The sequence below is a fragment of the Bos taurus genome, chromosome 14, assembly GCF_002263795.3.
Source record: "Bos taurus isolate L1 Dominette 01449 registration number 42190680 breed Hereford chromosome 14, ARS-UCD2.0, whole genome shotgun sequence".
Classification (NCBI taxonomy): domain Eukaryota; kingdom Metazoa; phylum Chordata; class Mammalia; order Artiodactyla; family Bovidae; genus Bos; species Bos taurus.
The window spans coordinates 76,100,327-76,122,135 of NC_037341.1; the positions used below are offsets into that span (position 1 = coordinate 76,100,327).

At 42.3% G+C, this 21,809-nt stretch overlaps 2 protein-coding genes across 3 annotated transcripts in view; one reads left to right on the forward strand and one right to left on the reverse strand.

Annotated features, from left to right (window-relative positions):
* CNGB3 (cyclic nucleotide gated channel subunit beta 3) overlaps nucleotides 1-3,699 on the forward strand; it is a 189,631-nt gene extending 185,932 nt beyond the window's left edge. The window contains exons 17-18 of the mRNA XM_015474554.3: nucleotides 143-317; nucleotides 2,853-3,699. Of these exons, the coding sequence (XP_015330040.2) occupies nucleotides 143-317; nucleotides 2,853-3,110 (433 nt within the window). The 3' untranslated portion in view covers nucleotides 3,111-3,699. The remainder of the gene's footprint in view (nucleotides 1-142; nucleotides 318-2,852) is intronic.
* A 13,486-nt stretch (nucleotides 3,700-17,185) lies between these two features.
* The window catches only part of CPNE3 (copine 3), a 48,423-nt gene continuing 43,799 nt past the window's right edge, over nucleotides 17,186-21,809 (reverse strand). Inside the window, exon 16 of one of the 2 annotated variants that reach the window (XM_005215676.5) lies at nucleotides 17,186-20,412. In XM_005215676.5, the coding sequence (XP_005215733.1) occupies nucleotides 20,302-20,412 (111 nt within the window). In that variant the 3' untranslated portion in view covers nucleotides 17,186-20,301. 2 annotated transcript variants of the gene reach the window in all.

Sequence of the window (21,809 nt, forward strand, 5' to 3'; positions counted from 1 at the left end):
CAGGAGAACCACCTAACATACTATTGCTTACGCGGTTATGCATTGAAAACTTCACAGATTAGGCGAAAAGATAGTATTTCTGGGAAGTTCTTCCAGAATCCTCACAATGCTATCTAAAATGGCCTTTCTCTCCTGCCCACAGAGTGCTTCTAAAGAACAAAGCTCCAGGCACAGGGGCAACCCCCCCAAACAAAGGACTTGCCTTTCTCTTCCCACCGAAACAAGAAACACCCAAAATGTTTAAAGCTCTTCTGGGAAGCTCTGGAAAAGCAGGTCTTGCAAGACTACTCACGTTGAAGAGAGAACAAACCGCTCAGGTAATAGGACAGAGGGAAAGGAGGGCTGTAACAGAGACCCCCGGACGAAATACACTCAGACAAGCTCCTACTTTAATCCTGTGTCAGACACTGGGATAATCTGGATTCATCTAATGCATATAATTGCTACATTATACACAGCACTTACTATTATTTACTGTATACCCATGTATCATCACAGTTAACCCCCTGGGTTTATTATGACAGTTTCAGTGTTTTGTGACTATATATATATATATATATATGAGAAAAGGTGAAAGGGTTAGTCGCTCAGCAGTGTCTAACTCTTTGCGACCCCATGGACTATAGCCCGCCAGGCTCCTCTGTCCAAGGAGTTCTCCAGGCAAGAATACTGGACTAGGTAGCCATTTTAATCTAGACTGATTTCTGTTGGATTCTATATTCCTCAGACGGTAGAGAATCTGCCTGCAATGCAGGAGACCCAGATTCGATCCCTGGGTCAGGAAGATACCCTGGAGAAAGGAATGGCAATCAACTCCCGTATTCTTGCCTGGAGAATCCCCATAGACAGAGGAGTCTGGTGGGCTGCAGTCCATGGGGTCACAAAAAGTTGAACACGACTGAGCAACTAAACCCAACACCGCACTTGTGTGTATATGGCATCCCTGGCGGCTCGATTTGTGTTTTCTGTGTTTGTGAAACTGCTTACTCACTAAAGTGTGTTTGTAGCCTCAAAACCAATATTTAAGGGGTTTGGGGGGTCATTCACAGGCATACATGTACAGAATAGCGAAAATTTAAGTTGCTGGGGGCACATGTTTTCAGCTGAATTTGAACAAGGAGACACTCTGCCTTGTTGTTTCAGCTCTCACACTGTGAATGAATGAACTTTTCATGGTCTATTTATTGTCACGTTTTTTGTATTTTTGTGCATTTCCCCCCTCCCACTATTAAAAATGGCCCTCAAACATAGTGCCAAAGTACTGTGTTCCAAAGGGCAAAAAAGCAGTGATGTGCCCTACAGAGAAACACGTGTATTAGATAAGCTTCATCCGGGCATGAGTCAGAGTGCTACTGGCTGTGAGTTCAATGTAATGAATAAACCATACATATTAAATAAGGTGTTTCTAAATAGAAATGTATGTAAAACAAGGTTATGTATTGAGGAGTTGACAAAAATGTTAAAACCAGAGGCTTGTAGGATCCTAAACTTGCATTATCCCAAAGAGAAGGGTTTGCTAGTTCAGTGTTTATGGAAGCTTTATAGAACAAAACTACCATGAATAATGAGGATCAACTGTATTTATATAAACATATATATACCTATAAATGTGTAAGACATTTTACCAGCCATTAAACATTTTCACCAGTATTCATTCAATTACTAAGACAGAAGTAACCTCACAGAGGGCATCACAGCCTTCATGTTATAGCTGAATAAACTGAGATCCAGATCAATTATTTAGATAAGATCACCATCAATGACAGAGCAAAAGTTATTAGTCAGAAATTCAGACTTCAACACCTACACCAAGCTGTCTCCTAATTCCTAGAAATGTCATGAAACGGAAATGTTTTAGTTTTTCTCTTTTTTTTTATATTTCTTTGATTCTCATGATAAGTTTATGAGGCCAGATCCTGAAAAACAGAGCAAAGATTCAAGTTTTCTGAATCTAGTTATTATGTTGTCTCTAAAACAGTAAGAAATGAGTATCTGACTCTTTCTGAAAATTGGTAAAGCAAATATTATAAAGTCAATCACACTCAAGAGATTCAAAGTTGCTTCTTCCTTTTCCACACACGCAACACTGTGATAGAGGTCAGGGTACACCAGATGCCTCGTTTAATTGGCAGACAAATAATAATCTGTGTAGAAGACTTATGGGGAAAACAACTCTGTAGGTCAGTGTGTTAATTAAGGCTTTCAACTCTGTATATGCACCTTCATACCCTGTACAAGCCTCTTTCAAACTGATCTCAAGCATCACCAGCAAACAGCATGGTATGTTTCTTAATCTGAAAATTATACAGATGACCCTAAATGCCAAAGCTTCTAAAATTATATCAAATACCCATGGAGCAAATGGAGAAGACTGTACTAGGAAGGAGACATGAATTTCTCCCTGAGATGCTCCCATGAGCTTATGCAGGAGGGAAACCATAGTTCTAGAGTGTTTTTACAGCATTATTTGGTATTGAGCTAATACTTTTTTATTAAAAGATAAATATTTAAAATTTCATCTTCATAAAATAAATAAGTAAATATTTGAAAAGCAAAGCGTCTTGAGCACTAAGTCTAATAATTCAGAGACCATGGGAGCCAATAGGGAGCAAATTCCTTGGCAGGAACAGAAATGTAAGGCACACTAACCCTGAGTTCAAAGGTGACAGCTCAACCCCATTCTCCAGCACATCTGAAAACTTAGTTAAAGGATAGTCAAAGGCAGACATGATTCCCATATTACGTCAGTCTTTTGACGGCGATCCTTAGGTATTGCATATTAATCAAAAGACTCCAACATCCTCGATTAAGATTTCAGCACCAATCAACTCTTTTCAATAACTTTCTTCTAGAGAAAAGACGAAAACCAGGAAGAAGAGGATAAAGGAAAAGAATCTGAAGATAAAGGAAGAGCAACAGCAGAGAAACCACTTGAAACATCCAAATGTGAAACGAGTTCCATTACAGCGGAGGAAGCGCCCCAGGCAACTAGAAAGGCGGTTTTGCCCAGAGGAACTACCCGTCACTCGCTCATCATCAGCATGGCTCCTTCTGCCGAGGCCGGGGAAGAGGTTCTGACGATCGAAGTCAAAGAAAAGGCTAAGCAATAAATATGTGATGATCTTTAGACATACTCTAGCTAGTTCCCTGAGAGATTACAGCCAGGATCGGAGTTTAATCTAATGACAGGAAAAGACCTTGCCGGCACCCTTGAGAAACCACAGGCAAATCTCTAGCTTAGTTTCTAGGGCGTATCTGAGAGTGTGATCTTCTGCAGTGGCAATAAGAAGATTATTAAGGAAAAAATCCCTATTCTCCGTTGTCATCAGCTTTGTGCAATTGGTATTCTCCTAATGGTACCTAGAAGGTTATTTTTCTTCTGTACTTTCTTGATGATGTTTCTTCCCTCCGTTTTGATTAGGTTGGTCTTGGCTCTGAAATAATTCACTAGGTTTTTCTCTTAATTGTGTGTGTGTGGTGTGTGTGTGTGTGTGTGTTAAAGTCTTGCACTGTTAGTCTTGGTTAAATGTTCTATGTATATGACTATTACCTCTTACTTGGGGAGTGTGAGATTTTAATAAAATGTCAAACATCAACTGATTTTTATCCAAGCCAGGGTTATGTCAGTCAAGTATCAGATCAACCCACCAGGTGGGATTAAAGGAAGCAATCATTATGAACTCAATGGATATAAAACCCACCTTGCAGAGGAGTCCTCTGAAGACCACAGCTGGTCAGCAATACTAACAACAGTGAAAGTGAAAGTGTTAGTTGTGTAGACTCTTTTCAACCCCATGGACTGTAGCCAGCCAGGTTCCTCTCTCTGTGGGATTCTCCAGGCAAGAATACTGAAGTGGGCTGCCATTCCCATCTCCAGGGTATCTTCCTGACCCAGGAATCGAACCCAGGTCTCCTGCATTGCAGGCAGATTCCTTACCCTCTGAGCCAAGAGGGAAGCCCAAACCCACAAGCAAAATCACATTGCAGCAACATGTTGGAAAAACTATACCCTTTACTAAAGACAACGCTTTAATATTTTCATTCATACCAGCTTAGAAGTCTCATCTGGCTCAACAGACTCAAACAGGAGAAATCAGATTGTCCCCATCTTCCAGGAGGCTAAAGCAACATTTCTCAGAAGCTTGCAGGCATTTGCTTCAGAAGGTGCCAAATTTGAGCTTCTTGTTTTCAGCTTTAGTAAAAACTGATGAGGTTAGGAAGGCAGACTGTACACATGTCAGATTGACATATCCCTACAATTTCCGGAAACTACATGTACAGCTGTTTACAAAATCTCCGAGTTAATTAAGTGCACTTTAGGAAGTTGTCCTCATGAATCAGCTAGCATTAGCATAATTACCAAAGTCTCATGCTGTGAGGAGGCTAAAAAAGCCAGGCTGCTGTCGGAGGTAATAATACATATAGAATTCCATTCTAAAAAATGCCGTTACTGTATAACATTACGTTCAGTATAATAAGGCTATTTCCAAGTCTCAGAAGATGGTCACTGTAACAGCACTTTGCTGAGAGTGTTTTAACAAATTATATTAGCCAAGAAGCCTATAACACAGACACATTCAGCAAACCATGTATAAATTAATCACTAGAAGAAAATGTATCATTTGTTACTCCCATTTTTATATGCAAAAATATTAAGAGTATCACAGAGACATGACAAATTTTACAAAAGGTTGGGTGGTGTTTTTCCATAGTTAAGCAAACAGAGAGAAATTGTTAAATAGTGCTTATTTGGTAAATGGGAGTTTGTTGTGGAGAGTGATTACAAGAGCCAGAAAGAAAAGGTAAAAAAAAAATGTTTTTTAAAGGTAAAAATCAGGTCAGATGAGATCAGTCGCTCAGTCGTGTCTGACTCTTTGTGACCCCATGAATCGCAGCACGCCAGGCCTCCCTGTCCATCACCAACTCCTGGAGTTCACTCAGACTCACGTCCATCGAGTCAGTGATGCCATCCAGCCATCTCATCCTCTGGCGTCCCCTTCTCTTCTTGCCCCCAATCCCTCCCAACATCAGAGTCTTTTCCAATGAGTCAACTCTTTGCGTGAGGTGGCCAAAGTACTGGAGTTTCAGCTTTAGCATCATTCCTTCCAAAGAAATCCCAGGGCTGATCTCCTTCAGAATGGACTGGTTGGATCTCCTTGCAGTCCAAGGGACTCTCAAGAGTCTTCTCCAACACCACACTTCAAAAGCATCAATTCTTCGGCACTCAGCTTTCTTCACAGTCCAACTCTCACATCTGTACATGACCACAGGAAAAACCATAGCCTTGACTAGATGGACCTTTGTTGGCAAAGTAATGTCTCTGTTTTTGAATATGCTATCTAGGTTGGTCATAACTTTCCTTCCAAGGAGTAAGCGTCTTTTAATTTCATGGCTGCAGTCACCATCTGCAGTGATTTTGGAGCCCCCCAAAATAAAGTCTGACACTGTTTCCACTGTTTCCCCATCTATTTCCATGAAGTGATGGGACCAGATGCCATGATCTTAGTTTTCTGAATGTTGAGCTTTAAGCCAACTTTTTCACTCTCCACTTTCACTTTCATCAAGAGGCTTTTGAGTTCCTCTTCACTTTCTGCCATAAGGGTGGTGTCATCTGCATATCTGAGGTTATTGATATTTCTCCTGGCAATCTTGATTCCAGCTTGTGTTTCTTCCAGTCCAGCATTTCTCATGATGTACTCTGCATAGAAGTTAAATAAACAGGGTGACAATATACAGCCTTGACGAACTCCTTTTCCTATTTGGAACCAGTCTGTTGTTCTATGTCCAGTTCTAACTGTTGCTTCCTGACCTGCATACAAATATCTCAAGAGGCAGATCAGGTGGTCTGGTATTCCCATCTCTTGAAGAATTGTCCACAGTTGATTGTGATCCACACAGTCAAAGGCTTTGGCATAGTCAATAAATCAGAAATAGATGCTTTTCTGGAACTCTCTTGTTTTTTCCATGATCCAGCGGATGTTGGCAATTTGATCTCTGGTTCCTCTGCCTTTTCTAAAACCAGCTTGAACATCAGGAAGTTCACGGTTCACATATTGCTGAAGTCTGGCTTGGAGAATTTTGAGCATTACTTTACTAGCGTGTGAGATGAGTGCAAATGTGTGGTAGTTTGAGCATTCTTTGGCATTGCCCTTCTTTGGTACTAGAATGAAAACAGACTTTTTCCAGTCCTGTGGCCACTGCTATGTTTTCCAAATTTGCTGGCATATTGAGTGCAGCACTTTCACAGCATCATCTTTCAGGATTTGGAATAGCTCCACTGGAATTCCATCACCTCCACTAGCTTTGTTCGTAGTGATGCTTTCTAAGGCCCACTGGACTTCACATTCCAGGATGTCTGGCTCTAGGTCAGTGATCACACCATCGTGATTATCTGGGTCGTGAAGATCTTTTTTGTACAGTTCTTCTGTGTATTCTTGCCATCTCTTCTTAATATCTTCTGCTTCTGTTAGGTAAAAATAGGACCTCTAAAAAGTCTGATAATAAGGAAAAAAATAAATGAGAAAAGTTCTGAGCTTATGAATTATATGTTCCCCTTATATCCTATAAAGAAAGTAAAATTAACCTCTATTATGCTCTTCCTCTGTCATTTATTTTCTCTCCCAAACTATCCTTTTTTAGATAATATCTTCATCCTACCAGACTCTCAGACTCAAATCTAAGAATAATTAGCAATTCTTCCATTGCTTATATAGTGCACCAAATCCTGTCTCTTTCTTAAATCTTACTAATTTCCCTTTCCTTTTCAACTTCAATGCTAACCATCCAGTTCATATTTTCTGTTCAATTCAAATAAATAATCACTTTTTACCCACTATCCGCTTTAATCACGTTATCTTTCTCGGTCCTTCTGCCATGGCTAAAGTCAGGCCTTTCTCAAATACAACTGTCTTAGACCGTTTGGGCTGCTGTAATAAAAGTACCACATACAGGGTAGCTTATGAACAACACAGTGTATTTCTCACAGGTCTGGAGGCTGGGAAATGCAGGATCGAAGCCCAACATGGTTCTTAGAAGGCTCATTCTCACTGTCTACACAGGGTTGAATGGGCAAGGGATCCCTCCAGAGTCTCTTTTATGGAGTCACTAATCCTATTCATAGGATTTGTGGAAGTGACAAATAGTTTCAACAGATTAGATCCAAAGAATTATGGGTGGAGGTTCATAACATTGTACAGGAGACAGTGATCAAAACCATCCCCAAGAAAAAGAAATGCAAAAAGGCAAAATGGTTGTCTGAGGAGGCCTTACAAACAGTTAAGAAGAGAGGAGAAGTGAAAGGCAAAGGAGAAAAGGAAAGATATACCCATCTGAATGCAGAATTCCAAAGAACAGCAAGGAGAGATAAGAAACCCTTCCTCAGTGATCAATGCAAAAAAACAGAGGAAAACAATAGAATGGGAAAGACTGGAGATCTTTTCAAAGAAATTAGAGATACCAAGGGAACATTTCATGCAAAGATGGGCACAATAAAGGACAGAAACGGTATGGACTTATCAGAAGCAGAAGATATTAAGAAGAGGTGGCCATAATACACAGAAGAATTACACAAAAAAGATCTTCATGACCCAGATAACCATGATGGTGTGATCACTCACCTAGAGCCAGACATCCTGGAGTGCAAAGTCAAATGGGCTTTAGAAAGTATCACTACGAACAAAGCTAGTGGAGGTGATGGAATTACAGCTGAGCTATTTCAAATCCTAAAAGTTGATGCTGTGAAAGTGCTGCACTCAATATGCCAGCAAATTTGGAAATCTCAGCAGTGGCTATAGGACTGGAAAAGTCTGTTTTCATTCCAGTACCAAAGAAGGGCAATGCCAAAGAATGTTCAAACTACCACACAATTACACTCATTTCACATGCTAGCAAGGTCATGCTCAAAATCCTCCAAGCTAGGCTCAACAGTTCATGAACTGAGAACTTCCAGATGTTCAAACTGGATTGAGAAAAGGCAGAGGAACCAGAGTTCAAATTGCCAATATCCATTGGATCATAGAAAAAAACAAGAGAATACCAGAAAAACATATACTTCTGCTTCATTAATTACGGTAAAGCCTTTGACTGTGTGGATCACAATAAACTGTGGGAAGCTGTTAAAGAGATGAGAATACCAGACCACCTTAGCTGGTGGAAACCTGTATGCAGGTCAAGAAGCAACAGTTAAATACAGTATACTAACGCATATATATGGAATTTAGAAAGATGATAACAATAACCCTGTGTACGAGACAGCAAAAGTGACGCTGATGTATGGAACAGTATTATGGACTCTGTGGGAGAGGGAGAGGGTGGGAAGATTTGGGAGAATGGCATTGAAACATGTAAAATATCATGTATGAAACGAGATGCCAGTCCAGGTTCAATGCACGATACTGGATGCTTGGGGCTGGTGCACTGGGACGACCCAGAGGGATGGTGTGGGGAGGGAGGAGGGAGGAGGGTTCAGGATGGGGAGCACATGTATACCTGTGATGGATTCATTTTGATATTTGGCAAAACTAATACAATTATGTAAAGTTTAAAAATAAAATAAAATTGAAAAAAAAAGAAAGACCAAAAAAAAAAAAAAAAGAAGCAACAGTTAGAACTGAACATGGAACAGCAAGCTGGTTAAAAATTGGGAAAGGAGTACATCAAAGCTGTGTACTGTCACGCTGCTTATTTAAGTTGTATGCAGAGTACATCATGCAAAATGCCTGGCTGGATGAATCACAAGCTGGAATCAAGATTGCTGGGAGAAATATCAATAACCTCAGATATGCAGATGACACCACCCTTATGGCAGAAAGTGAAGAGGAACTAAAGAGCCTCTTGATGAAAGTGAGAGGAGGGTGAAAAAGTTGCCTTAAAACTCAATATTAAAAAAACTAAGATCATAGGATCTAGTCCCATCACTTCTTGGCAAATAGATGGGGAAACAATGACAGACTTTCTTTTCTGGGGCTCTAAAATCACTGCAGATGGTGACTGCAGCCCTGAAATTAAAAGATGCTAGCTCCTTGGCAGAAAAGCTATGACAAATCTAGGCAGCATATTAAAAAGCAGAGGTATTACTCTGCCAACAAAGGTCAGTAGAGTCAAAGCTATGGTTTTTCCAGTAGTCATGTATGGATGTGAGAGTTGGATCATAAATAAGGCTAAGCACCAAAGAATTGAAGATTTTGAACTATGGTGTTGGAGAAGACTCTTGAGAGTCCCTTGGACTGCAAGGAGATCCAACCAGTCCATGCTAAAGGAGATCAGTCCTGGGTGTTCATTGGAAGGACTGATGCTGAGGCTGAAACTCCAATACTTTGGCCACCAAAAGAGCCGACTCATTTGAAAAGACCCTGATGCTAGGAAACTTTGAAGGGGGGAGGAGAAGGGGACGACAGAGGATGAGATAGTTGGATTGCATCACCGACTCGATGCACATGTTTGAGCAAGCTTTGGGAGATGGTGAAGGATGGGGAGGCCTGGCGTGTTGCAGTCCATAGGGTTGCAAAGAGTCAGACACAAACGAGTGACTGAACAAGAAAATAAATCCTGTTCACGAGAGCTGAATACCTCCCAAAGCACTTCCCAAAGGCCCCACCTTCTAATCCTATCGTATTTGGGGTGAGGATTTCAATACACAATTTTGCTGCAACTGGGGAGAGGCAGCGGTGAAGGACACTAACATTCAAACCATGGCAACTACTTTTGACCATGTTGTTTCTCTGCTCAGGGACCTACTAATTCATCCTAGTGATTAAATCTTCTTTGTCCAAATGTGATTACCACTATCCCAACCATACTCTCCACTGAAGCTAGCCATCTTGCTTTTTCTGGAACCAACACCCGCCTTTCACCCTCTGGCATTTGTCCATGCTTCTACCACAGTAGAAGCATCATTCTTCCTCCATCACTTACCTCTTTCCAGTACTTCCAAACCTCTCCCACTGCTGATGGCTGCAGTTTCAAGGGATTATCACACAGTAAAGCCCTCCGTTGTTCTTTCAGTTCAGTTCGGTTCAGTCGCTCAGTCGTGTCCGACTCTTTGCGACCCCATGAATCACAGCACGCCAGGCTTCCCTGTCCATCACCATCTCCCGGAGCCTACCCAAACCCATGTCCATTGAGTCAGTGATACCGTCCAACCATCTCATTCTCTGTCATTCCCTTCTCCTCCCACCCTCAATCTTTCCCAGCATCAGGGTCTTTTCCAATGAGTCAGTTCTTCGCATCAGGTGGCCAAAGGATTGGAGTTTCAGCTTCAGCATCAGTCCTTCCAATGAACACCCAGGACTGATCTCCTTTAGGATGGACTGGTTGGATCTCCTTGCAGTCCAAGGGACTCTCAAGAGTCTTCTCCAACACCACAGTTCAAAAGCATCAATTCTTCGGCGCTCAGCTTTCTTCACAGTCCAACTCTCACATGCATACATGACCACTGGAAAAACCATAGCCTTGACTAGACAGACCTTTGTTGGCAAAGTAATGTCTCTGTTGTTCTCTAACTTCTGCTTAATTTTATATTACAATAAGGTAAAGACTAGCTCTTACACTTTATTTCTATAAAGACAGAAAGCCCAGGGGTTGTTTGTTTTGTTTTCACCTTTTTATTTTTGTAACTTTTTTTAAATTGGAAGATAATTGCTTTACAATGTTGTGTTGGTTTCTGCTGTACAGCAACAAAAATCAGTATATACATTGTGTATACACATACACATACGTAAGCGTATATCTGTCCCCTCCCTGTTGAGCCTCCGTTCCACCCCACACCCCACGCCACTCCTCTAGGTCTGCACAGAATGCCAGGTTGCGGTCCCTGCGTCGTATACCAGCTTTCCATTACCTATCTATTTCACACATGGCAGTGTATATATGTCAATGCTAGTTTCTCAATCTGTCCCACCCTCTCCTTGCCCCACTGTGTTTTTTTGTTTTTAAAGAGAGAGATTATTAATAGTGAATTCATGGAAGCAGACTACATAGGACATCAGCATAGAAAAGAGGCTTGACTTCACTCATGCTCAAAGAAATATAAATCAGAATGAAAAAGGAATATACCCATCAAGTGGGAAAATATTTGGTAGTAGACAATAATACTGAGTGCTGGTATGTAAATTTGGGCTACTGTTCTGGCAGTACATCTTAGAACCCAGCAGTACTGGCTCATATTTACATACATCCCAGAAAATCCTCAAGTAGGCCCATACAACAAAATGCAAGAGGAAATGCATTGCTTGTAGTACACAAAGACCTAAAGGCAACCAGATAGGCCATACTAGCAGAATAGGTAAAAATTTATATATGGTATGTGGAGTATGGATGTGTTTTAATGAAATTTTATTCAGCCATTAAAGTAACAAATTAGATTTACATCTAACAACATGGATAGGTCTCTTTTAAAACTAGTGTATTTTTTTAAGTAAGAAAAAAGAATGAGACCTTTAGTTATACCATGCATCACATTTTTATAAAGCCGACCTAATCAAGACTATTGGGGACAAATCTGTAGCCTGAAAAAGCCAAGTTTATTAACCTGCAGCAACAGGGGAGACCAATCACTAGAGGAAACATGAGGGTTTCACCAAGCACAAAAAAGGATGAGTTATGATAGGATCTTGGGGAAAGGCAGAGGTTTGCTGTTGTTCAGTCATTAAGTCACGTCCGACTCACTGTTATTCCATGGACTACAGCGCGCCAGGTTCCTCTGTCCCTCACTATCTGAAGGAGTCTGCTCAAATTCATGTCCACTGAGTCAGTGATGCTATCTAACCATCTCATCTGCCACCCCCTTCTCCTTTCACCTTCAAGCTTTCCCAGAATCGGTCTTTTCCAATGAGTCAGCTCTTCACATGAGGTGGCCAAAGTATTGGAGTTTCAGCTTCAATATCAGTCCTTCCAATGAATATTCAGAACTGATTTCCTTTAGGATGGACTGGTTGGATCTTCTTGCAGTCCAAGGGACTCTCAAGAGTCTTCTCCAACACCATGGTTCAAAAGCATCAATTCTTTGGCACTCAGCTTTCTTTATAGTCCAACTCTCACATCCATACATGACTACTAGAAAAACCATAGCTTTGACTAGATGGACCTTTGTTGGCAACGTAATGTCTCTGCTTTTTAATATGCTATCTAGGTTGGTCATAACTATCCTTCCAAGGAGTAAGCATCTTTTAATTTCATGGCTGCAGTCACCACCTGCAGTGATTTTGGAGCCCAAAAAAACAAAGTCTGTCACTGTTTCCATTGTTTCCCCATCTATTTCCCGTGAAGTGATGGGACCAGATGCCATGATCTTCGTTTTCTGAATGTTGAGCTTTAAGCCAACTTTTCACCCTCCTCTTTCACTTTCATCAAGAGGCTTTTTAGTTCTACTCTTTCTGCCATAAGGGTGGTGTCATCTCCATATCTGAGGTTATTGATATTTCTCCCAGCAAACTTGATTCCAGCTTGTGCTTCATCCAGCCCAGCATTGCTCATAACGTACTCTGCATATAAGTTAAATAAGCAGGGTGACAGTATACAGCCTTGACTTACTCCTTTCCTGATTTGGAACAAGTCTGTTGTTCCATGTCCAGTTCTAACTGTTGCTTCTTGACCTGCATACAGATTTCTCAAGAGGCAGGACAGGTGGTCTGGTATTCCCATCTCTTGAAGAATTTTCCACAGTTTGTTGTGATCCTGTGGCCACTGCTGAGTTTTCCAAATTTGCTGACATACTGAGTGCGGCACTTTCACAGCATCATCTTTTAGAATTTGAAGTAACTCGGCTGAAATAACTCGAATTTGAAACACCACTAGCTTTGTTCATAGTAATTCTTCCTAAGGCCCATTTGACTTAGCATTCCAGGGTGTCTGGCTCTAGGTGAGTGATCATACCATCGTGATTATCTGGGTCAAAAGGATCTTTTTTGTATAGCTCTTCTATGTATTCTTGTCACCTCTTCTTAATATCTTCTGCTTCTGTTTGGTCCATTCCATTTTTGTCCTTTATTGTGCTCATCTTTGCATGAAATGTTCCCTTTGTATATCTAATTTTCTTGAAGAGATCTCTAGTCTTTCCCATTCTATTGTTTTCCTCTATTTCTTTGCATTAATCACTGAGTACCCTTAGGAGAAACCAAAAGTTCAGGCATCTTGATTTTGGACTTCCAGCCTCCAGACTGTGAGAAGATAAATGTCTGTTGTTAAATACGCATTCTATACATACTATTCTATACAACAGCACCAGGAGACTAACATATTTAATTTCATGAACTATGGCAGGAGATAGCTGTTGGTTGGAGAAGCAGGACATAAGAATGAGAAATATCTCATGGAGATTCAAGAGGCAGACCTGATAAGACAGGTCTGTGGAGGTGTGAAATAACCATACCAAGGGAGCCACAGCTGTGAGTGAATGTACATAATGCCCACCTTAAATTATATCAGCTCATTTGCTGGGTACATGGCAAACAGAGTTCCCAGCACCTTAGTTACAGAGAAGAACAGTAGTTGAAAACTGGATTTGTAACTTCCATGGGGCTTCCCTGGTGGCTCAGTGTAAAGAATCTGCTTGCCAATGCAGGAGATGCAAGAGACGCAGGTTTGATCCCTGGGTCCAGAAGATGCCTTGGAAGAGGAAATGGCAACCCACTCCAGTATTCTTGTCTGGAGAATCCCATGGACAGAGGACCCTGGTGGGCTACAGCCCACGTGGTCACAAAGCGTCGGACATGTCTTAGCCACTGAGTGCGCACACACACGCACACACACAACCTCCACAGATGTTGACCACACTTCTCTCAACAAACTCTGATACATTCATTCATTCTACGTAAAACCAAAAGGCCGTATCATCTCCTAGTTCCTAGCAGACACCAAGCCCACAACCCACTGTTGATAACAATTCCATATTTTGCTTAAAAATGTGAAATATGTGGAGGGGACAGTGAGAACCTGGTAAAAAAACATAGATGGGGGAGACACTTTCCCTTATGAATTTCAAAAATAATTTCTGATTAAAAATGAAAAATTTGTATAAGGTGGGGTTGCCCCCACCCCAGGATAGCATAACTAATAGCGTGTGTTCAATAAAAGGTAGCTAAGTGAATGGAAGAAAAGTTATGACCAACCTAAATAGCATATTAAAAAGCAGGAGACATGACTTTGCCAACAAAGGTTTGTATAGTCAAAGCTATGGTTTTTCCAGTAGTCATGTATGGATGTGAGAGTTGGACCATAAAGAAAGCTGAGCGCTGAAGAATTGATGCTTTGGAACTGTGAGAAGACTCTTGAGAGTCTCATGGACAGCAAGGAGATACAGCCAGTCCATCCTAATGGAAATCAGTCCTGAATGTTCATTGGAAGAACTGATGCTGAAGCTGAAACTCCAATCCTTTGACTACCTGATCCGAAGAACTGACTCTTTTGAAAAGACCCTGATGCTGGGAAAGATTGAGGGCAGGAGGAGAAGGGAACGACAGAGGACGAGATGGTTGGATGGCATCACCGACTTGATGGACCTGAGTTTGAGTGAACTCCGGGAGTTGGTGATGGACAGGGAGCAGGGAGGCCTGGCGTGCTGCAGTCCATGGGATCACAGAGTCAGGCACTACTAAGCGACTGAACAACTGTACTGTTGACCAAGATGACTGAAGGGATAAGGAACGGTATGGGCGAGAGTCGGTCGGTGCCTCTGCAGGTCCCCGCAGTCCCTGTGCGTCACGCAAAGGATGTTCATATGGACCATCAAAGCGCCCCACGCCTCCGAGCCGGAGGGCTTCTCTCCGAACCCAGGCAGTGGCTGTCGCAGGCCGCGGGCAAGCGGGCATAGCACACCGCGGTGCGCGGGGTCCAGGACCGGCTCTCGGCCTTCGGGGCTCCAGCGAGGCTGCGCGCTCTGCAGGCTGCACCGCATCCATCAGGTCCACTCTTACAGCGAGCTGCTGGGCGGCCGCCTGGTCAACCGCTGCACCCGTGCACCCGCAGGGCCTTGAAGGAGCCCGGACTCCGTGGCCCCGGAGCAAAGTTTCCTGCCCACCCCGCTCCCAGCGACCCCACCTCCTGGGACGGAGAAACTGGGGGAAAAAAATAGGTAAAGTCTCACAAAAAGCCTGCCTCACCTTGCTTGTTTTAGCATCATGTACTGTCTCCTTTCTCATATTAGATCATAAACTCTTTGAGGTTACTAAGAAATTTTACTCACTTTGACTTCACCTGTTGATTGCTAGTACTAAACGATTTGGGTTTCCCTGATAGCTCAGTTGGTAAAGAATCCGCCTGCAATGCAGGAGTCCCTGGTTTGGTTCCTGGGTTGTGAAGATCCCCTGGAGAAGGGAAAGGCTACCCACTCCAGTATTCTTGGGCTTCCCTGGTGGTTTAGCTGGTAAAGAATCTGCCTGCCATGCGGGAGACCTGGGTTCAATCCCTGGGTTGAGAAGATCCCCTGGAGAAGAGAAAGGCTACCCACTCCAGTATTCTGGACTTTCTAGACTGGAGAATTCCATGGACAGTGTAGTCCATGGGATCCTAAAGAGTCAGACATGACTCAGCAAGTTTCACTAAACTATTCAATATTTCTTCAAAAACAAGCAAATAATTTTTACTGGCTGGAAGACGTGGCTGAAGACTAATCCTATTACACTCAGTCTTCTCTCTGTGAACTCTCTGGAGCTCCCCAACCCAAGATTCTTGCGTCCAGTCCTAGATGACCAAGCGCTGTTGTGAAACCTGGCACGCTGTGAGTTTATGAAAAAATCAAAGATACTAGGGCTCTCATTTACCTATTATAAGAGGTCACAGTTCTGCTTATAATGATATTTGCTTCCTGATCATTTCCTTTTAGAGAGAAGATCAATAGCCAAGACAAAGTATAACTCTTCAAGGACACTGCAACCTCTTGAGAGTATTCTGGAGAAGTTGGCCAAACAGCCGTGTGCTCAGTCGCTCCGTCCTGTCCTGCTCTTTGCGGCCCCGTAGACTGTGGTCCACCAGGCTCCTCTGTCCATGGGATTCTCCAAGCAAGAATCCTGGAACAGGTTGCCATTTCCTCCTCCAAAGGGTCTGCTGGACCTCAGGATTGAACCCGCATCTCCTGCATTGGCAGGCAGATTCTTTCACCACTGAGCCACCTGGGAACGCTCAATGACAAATGACGAGGGTGTTGGTCTTGCTACAAGGGTGACAGATGAGAAGGCTTTGGCAATGCTGGGACTCTGTGCCATTATCAGGTGTGAGTCAGCATTGGAGCCATGAAAGAACTGACATGGGGCTAATCGATAGATGATTCAGTGTGGAGGCAGGGCTGTGGCAGAAAAAGTCTAGAATTCAGAAACTGACCTAGAATCCGAACTTGGCAAGTGGGTAACCAAACAGCGGAGTCTTTGCCATAAGGTGACCACCACCTATTCCATCAGGCCTTCACCAAGGCCACTGTGACCACAGCAACTTTGGCAGTGGGGTCCCTCCTACCCCTCTAACGTAAGGCCCTTCTGTTCTTCAAAAACCTGACCTGGATCGTATCAGAGCTGCTAAGTCCATTCGGTGGCATCCCATTCCTTTTAGCCTAAGCAGGGACGCCCTTGAATGCCCCCGGGGGCTGGACAGGATGCAAAGCCACCCGCCACCCCGTCTCCCCTCTCCCCTCTTCTCTCACACTCTCCCTCTCGCACTTTGCATTCCAGCAAACTTAAATTCTTCCCATTCCCCAAACATTCAACTCCACAGTTGCTGTTGATACGACACCTTCATAAATGCTTTGAACGTTCGTCGTCCAGTGAGGGTTCAGGTCTCAACTTGAATGGGGGTGCACATCCTGGGAAAAGTGCTCCTTGGCAGTAGGTGGGTCGGGTCTCCCCCCTGACCTCATGTCCCTACAATTACTTAGTCTTTCCTCTCTCTTCCGGTCCATTATTTCCATGAAGGCGGCAACTTTGGCTTCCGAGGTCACACTGTTCCCCCAAGACCTTGCCCAATACTGCAACACGATAGAAGCAACTTAGAAGAAAAAGTTAGGTGAATATACTGTCCTGCCCAACAACCGATAAAATAGGAGGGCACAGTTCTCATGTGAGCACCCTAGTTAAGCTGGGAACCTTTCCCTTACTGTACCCTGAAAAATACCTTGAATACATTCAATATCTTTAAGTGATTACATCCCATAAAAGAATAAACCCCCCAAACTGTTTAATTCAGAAAAACACAGAATACAGGCTGATTAAAGCACTAACTTTATTTCTAACTTTTTGACCAATATCATTTGAAGAAAGAACAAAAATAAAAACAAGGTACTATTGTAACACATCAAGAAATGACTTTATCCAAATGGAAGATATACTTAACATCAATTCATATATTAGTAACTTACATACTTATTATCAAATATGACATAAAACCACAAAATAGTCTCTCGAAATCTCAACCAAGCTTCTGGTTTACCATATGTGTCACTTCCATGACTACCAACCACACATATAAAGAGACTAGGAGAAATTTTATTGAAGATGATTTTCCAGAAAATTTACACAATTAATAAGGCAAAGTATGTTAAATAAGGCATAGGCAACAAGGGGGCCCTGAATTTACTCTGGAAAGGCTGCCTAAGGCACTACCAAAGTAGACAGCTGTAAATCCCTGATCTGACTTTAAATTTTTCCGATCTTAAAGTTTTCCACTTCAAGCACAAGGTGACGTGACCATGCTAATTGCTCTTCTCTCAGAACAGGCAGACTGAGAAGTACCACGTCCATCCCAGGCACTGTCGCCCTCGTATGTTTGTGATGTATCTGTTTGGATGAGGTGTAACAGTCAACTTGGCTATTTCTTCTTTAAACGCATTTTAAGGACTAATGGCACGGAATGAATGGCAGCACGAAAGGGAAAAGGACTATTTTAATACAAAACAATACTAAATCAGCCTGTGATGACGCAAAATGTTGAAGCTCTAAGAATTTTATAAATGATAATTTAGAAATTATCAACACTTTTATTCAAAACTGCAAAAAGGTATCAATTCCCCTAATCTACTGGAATCACAGGTCTTATGAATAATAGCACCTACTGATGAACCAAATCAAGAATGCATAATACAAAATTAATTTTCAAAAGAGAACAATTCTGGTTAAAATCAGAATATAAAATTATGAAGACCAAATCAATGACAGTGGTGACAGGACACTGGTTTGGCCGATGAAAGCAATGAATGCTTCTGACCAGCGGTGCCCAGGTGCCCTGCAGGCGGCCCCAGTGCCGCCAGGATGGGGCTCAGGAGACTGAGGAGGGGGCCCGGTGACCCCTGGACCTCAGCTTCACACTAGAACCTCTACTTCTGTCTTGCAGTGTACCAAGATCACATGCAAATCGTTTCTTTTAAAGGCCGCGTATGTTTACAAAAGAAAATTCTGAAAACCAAAGCAAACTATATATGCTGTTCCCCAGCACCAAAAAGAACTGAAAGCAGGGCATCTTAGACACAGAGGCTGCAAACTCCTGGGAGAGTCAGCAGTTCATTCCTCTCCTGACGGACGTCAAGATGACTTGTCATCTCATAAGTCATACTATAGGGTAATAGACGACTAGTTAATAAGTACCTTCAGGTTAACAACGCACATCCAGAGGCCAGCTAGCTGAGTGGAAAGTGTTAATCGCTCGCCGGGGGCGGGCACCCACGATGGTCAGCAGACGCCCTCTCTGCTCGCCGGGGGCAGGCACCCACGATGGTCAGCAGAGCCCCTCTCAGCCTGACCTGGACAATGAGCGGCTTCCGAGAAGCCAAAAGCTGTTCATGGCTGAGGGCTCGCTTCCTTCAAATATTTCAGGGGACAAAAGACCCGCGCGGTGGCACATTTTCAGTAACCCTGGAAGGCACGTCAGCACAGCACAAGGTGCATCCCATACGGATCTGTGACCGACATGCAGTCCTCAATAACCAGATGTTACTTCATGACCGGCCAGCACACGGACATGTGTAGTACTTGGCACACAGGTCCTCAGTAAAACCTTAATCCATTCTGAAAAGGTAATGTTTGCTAAGGATTATATTCCAAAGTGTAAACATCAGGAAAAAAAAATATACTAAAAAAAAAAAAAAAAGCATGGAAAGTCCATTCTATCCTATGCAGCAGTTGGATTTTTTTTTTTTAAGTTATAGTAGGTTTTTGCTTAATACCATACATTTTGGGCTTAGGAAGCAGCATGGTATTAAAATGTAAAATAGGATTTTGATTAATAACCATTATCATGAGTTTTAAAAAATCAGAGTAAAAAATCACTTTAACAAAAAAAGGAGAAAATACCTAAATGAATCTATATAAATGTAGAAATCAATGTATGTGACCTTGGAAGATATAAAGGAAAATATAAAGCTTGCCTTTTTTAATAAGTAATGTCTTTCATTAACTAACAGAAAGTGCAATTCCGAATTTCCCCTTATATGTTTGGTCCTTATAGCTTTTCCTGGACAAACCCAGTCCTACCCATTTTAACAAACTCCAGTTGAAATCATCTAATAATGCTGAGTCTAGGACAAGCTATCATTAATGCACATACAGAATCCCGAGTGTCACATACAATCAATGAAAAGGTCAAATCTGACCACATTTACAATATTAAATAGTGAAAATGAAAGATCCAGGAAGGCAAATAAAATGGCTTACAGGAAGTTCCTTCTACTTGTTGATTTTACAGCTTTAAGAACTGAATATGTATGTGTCTTCCTTTCTAATTTGGGACTTCTTATGAAGTCTTCTGAGGATGCATTCTGTTTTGAACTGTGCATGTCTAAGTTGCAGCAAAACTCAAGCACAAGTGAAGGTAGTTTTATCCCACGGAAAAGCATAAAATATAGTTCTAGATACAAATTCAGTATCATCTAATTTAAGAAACTCTGGTCATCTGGTGTGGACATCGGCTTATAATACATATATCGCCTAAGCAAAGCACAGCAACCTGTAAATTGCATCATTCCAACAATTTCCCATTCTTTCTATTGACAAACATTCAAAAACAGCATTTTCATCACATGAAAGTAAACAACCACAAGAACGTGTGCTTTTCTCGCACCGGCTCCTAATCCAAACAGCCTCACCGCAATTACTGCAATGACTGGCAATCACTGGGTTGACTGGGCAAAGCCTAAGTTAGCGCTCTCCTCCAAAAACAGTATAAAAAGAATGCTTTAAATAGACATACTCCAGAGAGAGCTAGGTTTGCATTGTAAATCGTAGGGTTTCTGAGAAGGGTGTAAAATGACAGATTCGCGATTTGAGATGGTGAGAAATCTGTTGCTCCACACAGCACAACAGAATTCTGCTCGGACGACCAGGGCGCCTCTCATTTCGTAGCCGGGTTCTTGGGAGGAAGGAGTTTGTATGTGTTGAAGTAGCCCACCACCTGCTGGGGGACCTCCGCCAAGACGCTCTGAGCAAGTGCTTCTTTTGGAGCCTGTGAACAGATGAAATCAAAGCAATTTTATTAGCAACCAAGTTTTAACTGGGATTTTGATAAAAGACTAAGAACTCCTCCCCCACCGGGAAAAAGCAGTTAGTTCCCAATTTCTAGGCTTGTATCTTGTCTCGAGAATAGGCCACGAAACACACAACAAACCGTTACTCGGGAACGCTTTAGTATGCTCACATTTAACAAGTCCTTTTTTGGTGCCTGCATTTTGGCATTTAATGATGTTGGTTCTTTTGCTTTTCAACTTTTAAATGTGGGTCTTTCATTCTCTGGGTATTAATTTTTTTAACTTTTTATTTTGAAATAATTACAAATAGTGCAGAGAGCTCCCATGTACCCATTACCCAGTTTCCCCCAAAGGTAGCATCTTTTATAACTATAGGACAATAACAAAACTAGGAAGCCAGCATTGGTACGGTTCTCACAACTTATTCAGATTTCACCAGTTTTACATGTACTCATTTGTGTGTGTGTGTGTGTGCCTGTGTGTATATAGTTATATGTAATTTTATCATGGGGGTATATCTGTGTAGGGAGAAAGCAACGGCACCCCACTCCAGTACTCTTGCCTGGAAAATCCCATGGATGGAGGAGCCTGGTAGGCTGCAGTCCATGGGGTCGCTAAGAGTCAGACACGACTGAGCGACTTCACTTTCACTTTTCACTTTCCTGCATAGGAGAAGGAAATGGCAACCCACTCCAGTGTTCTTGCCTGGAGAATCCCAGGGATGGGGGAGCCTGGTGGGCTGCCGTCTATGGGGTCGCACAGAGTTGGACACGACTGAAGCAACTTAGCAGCAGCAGCATATCTGTATAACCACTGTCACAATCAAGATGCAGAACAGTTTCACCATCACAAAGACCCCTAACGCTGCCACCTTTTTTAATATACACCCACCTCATTCCCCTCCACCCACTCCCACTCATACACTGGCTGGTGGGAATGTAAAGCTATGACATAATTTTACATAATTATGTAAATGACATGATTTACATTATATGACATTTTTGTCATATTCAGATTTCACCAGTCTGTGTGTACACAGTTATACGTCATTTTCTCATCGGGGTCTATCTGTATAACCACCATCACAATCAAGACACAGAACAGCTTCATTATCACAAAGATCCCTAACATTGCCACCTTCTGCATACACACCCAGCTCATTCCCCTCCATCCACTCCCAGGCACACCCTGGCTGGTGGGAGTGTAAAAGGACACAATTATGCCAGAAAAGTTCAGAAGCTTCTTTAATGACTAAAATGCAACAACCATACAACTCAGCAACTGCACTTATGGGTATTTATCCCAGAAAAATAAAAACTTATGTGCACACAACAGCCTGCTCATGAATGTTTTCAGCAGCTTTGTGTATGACAGA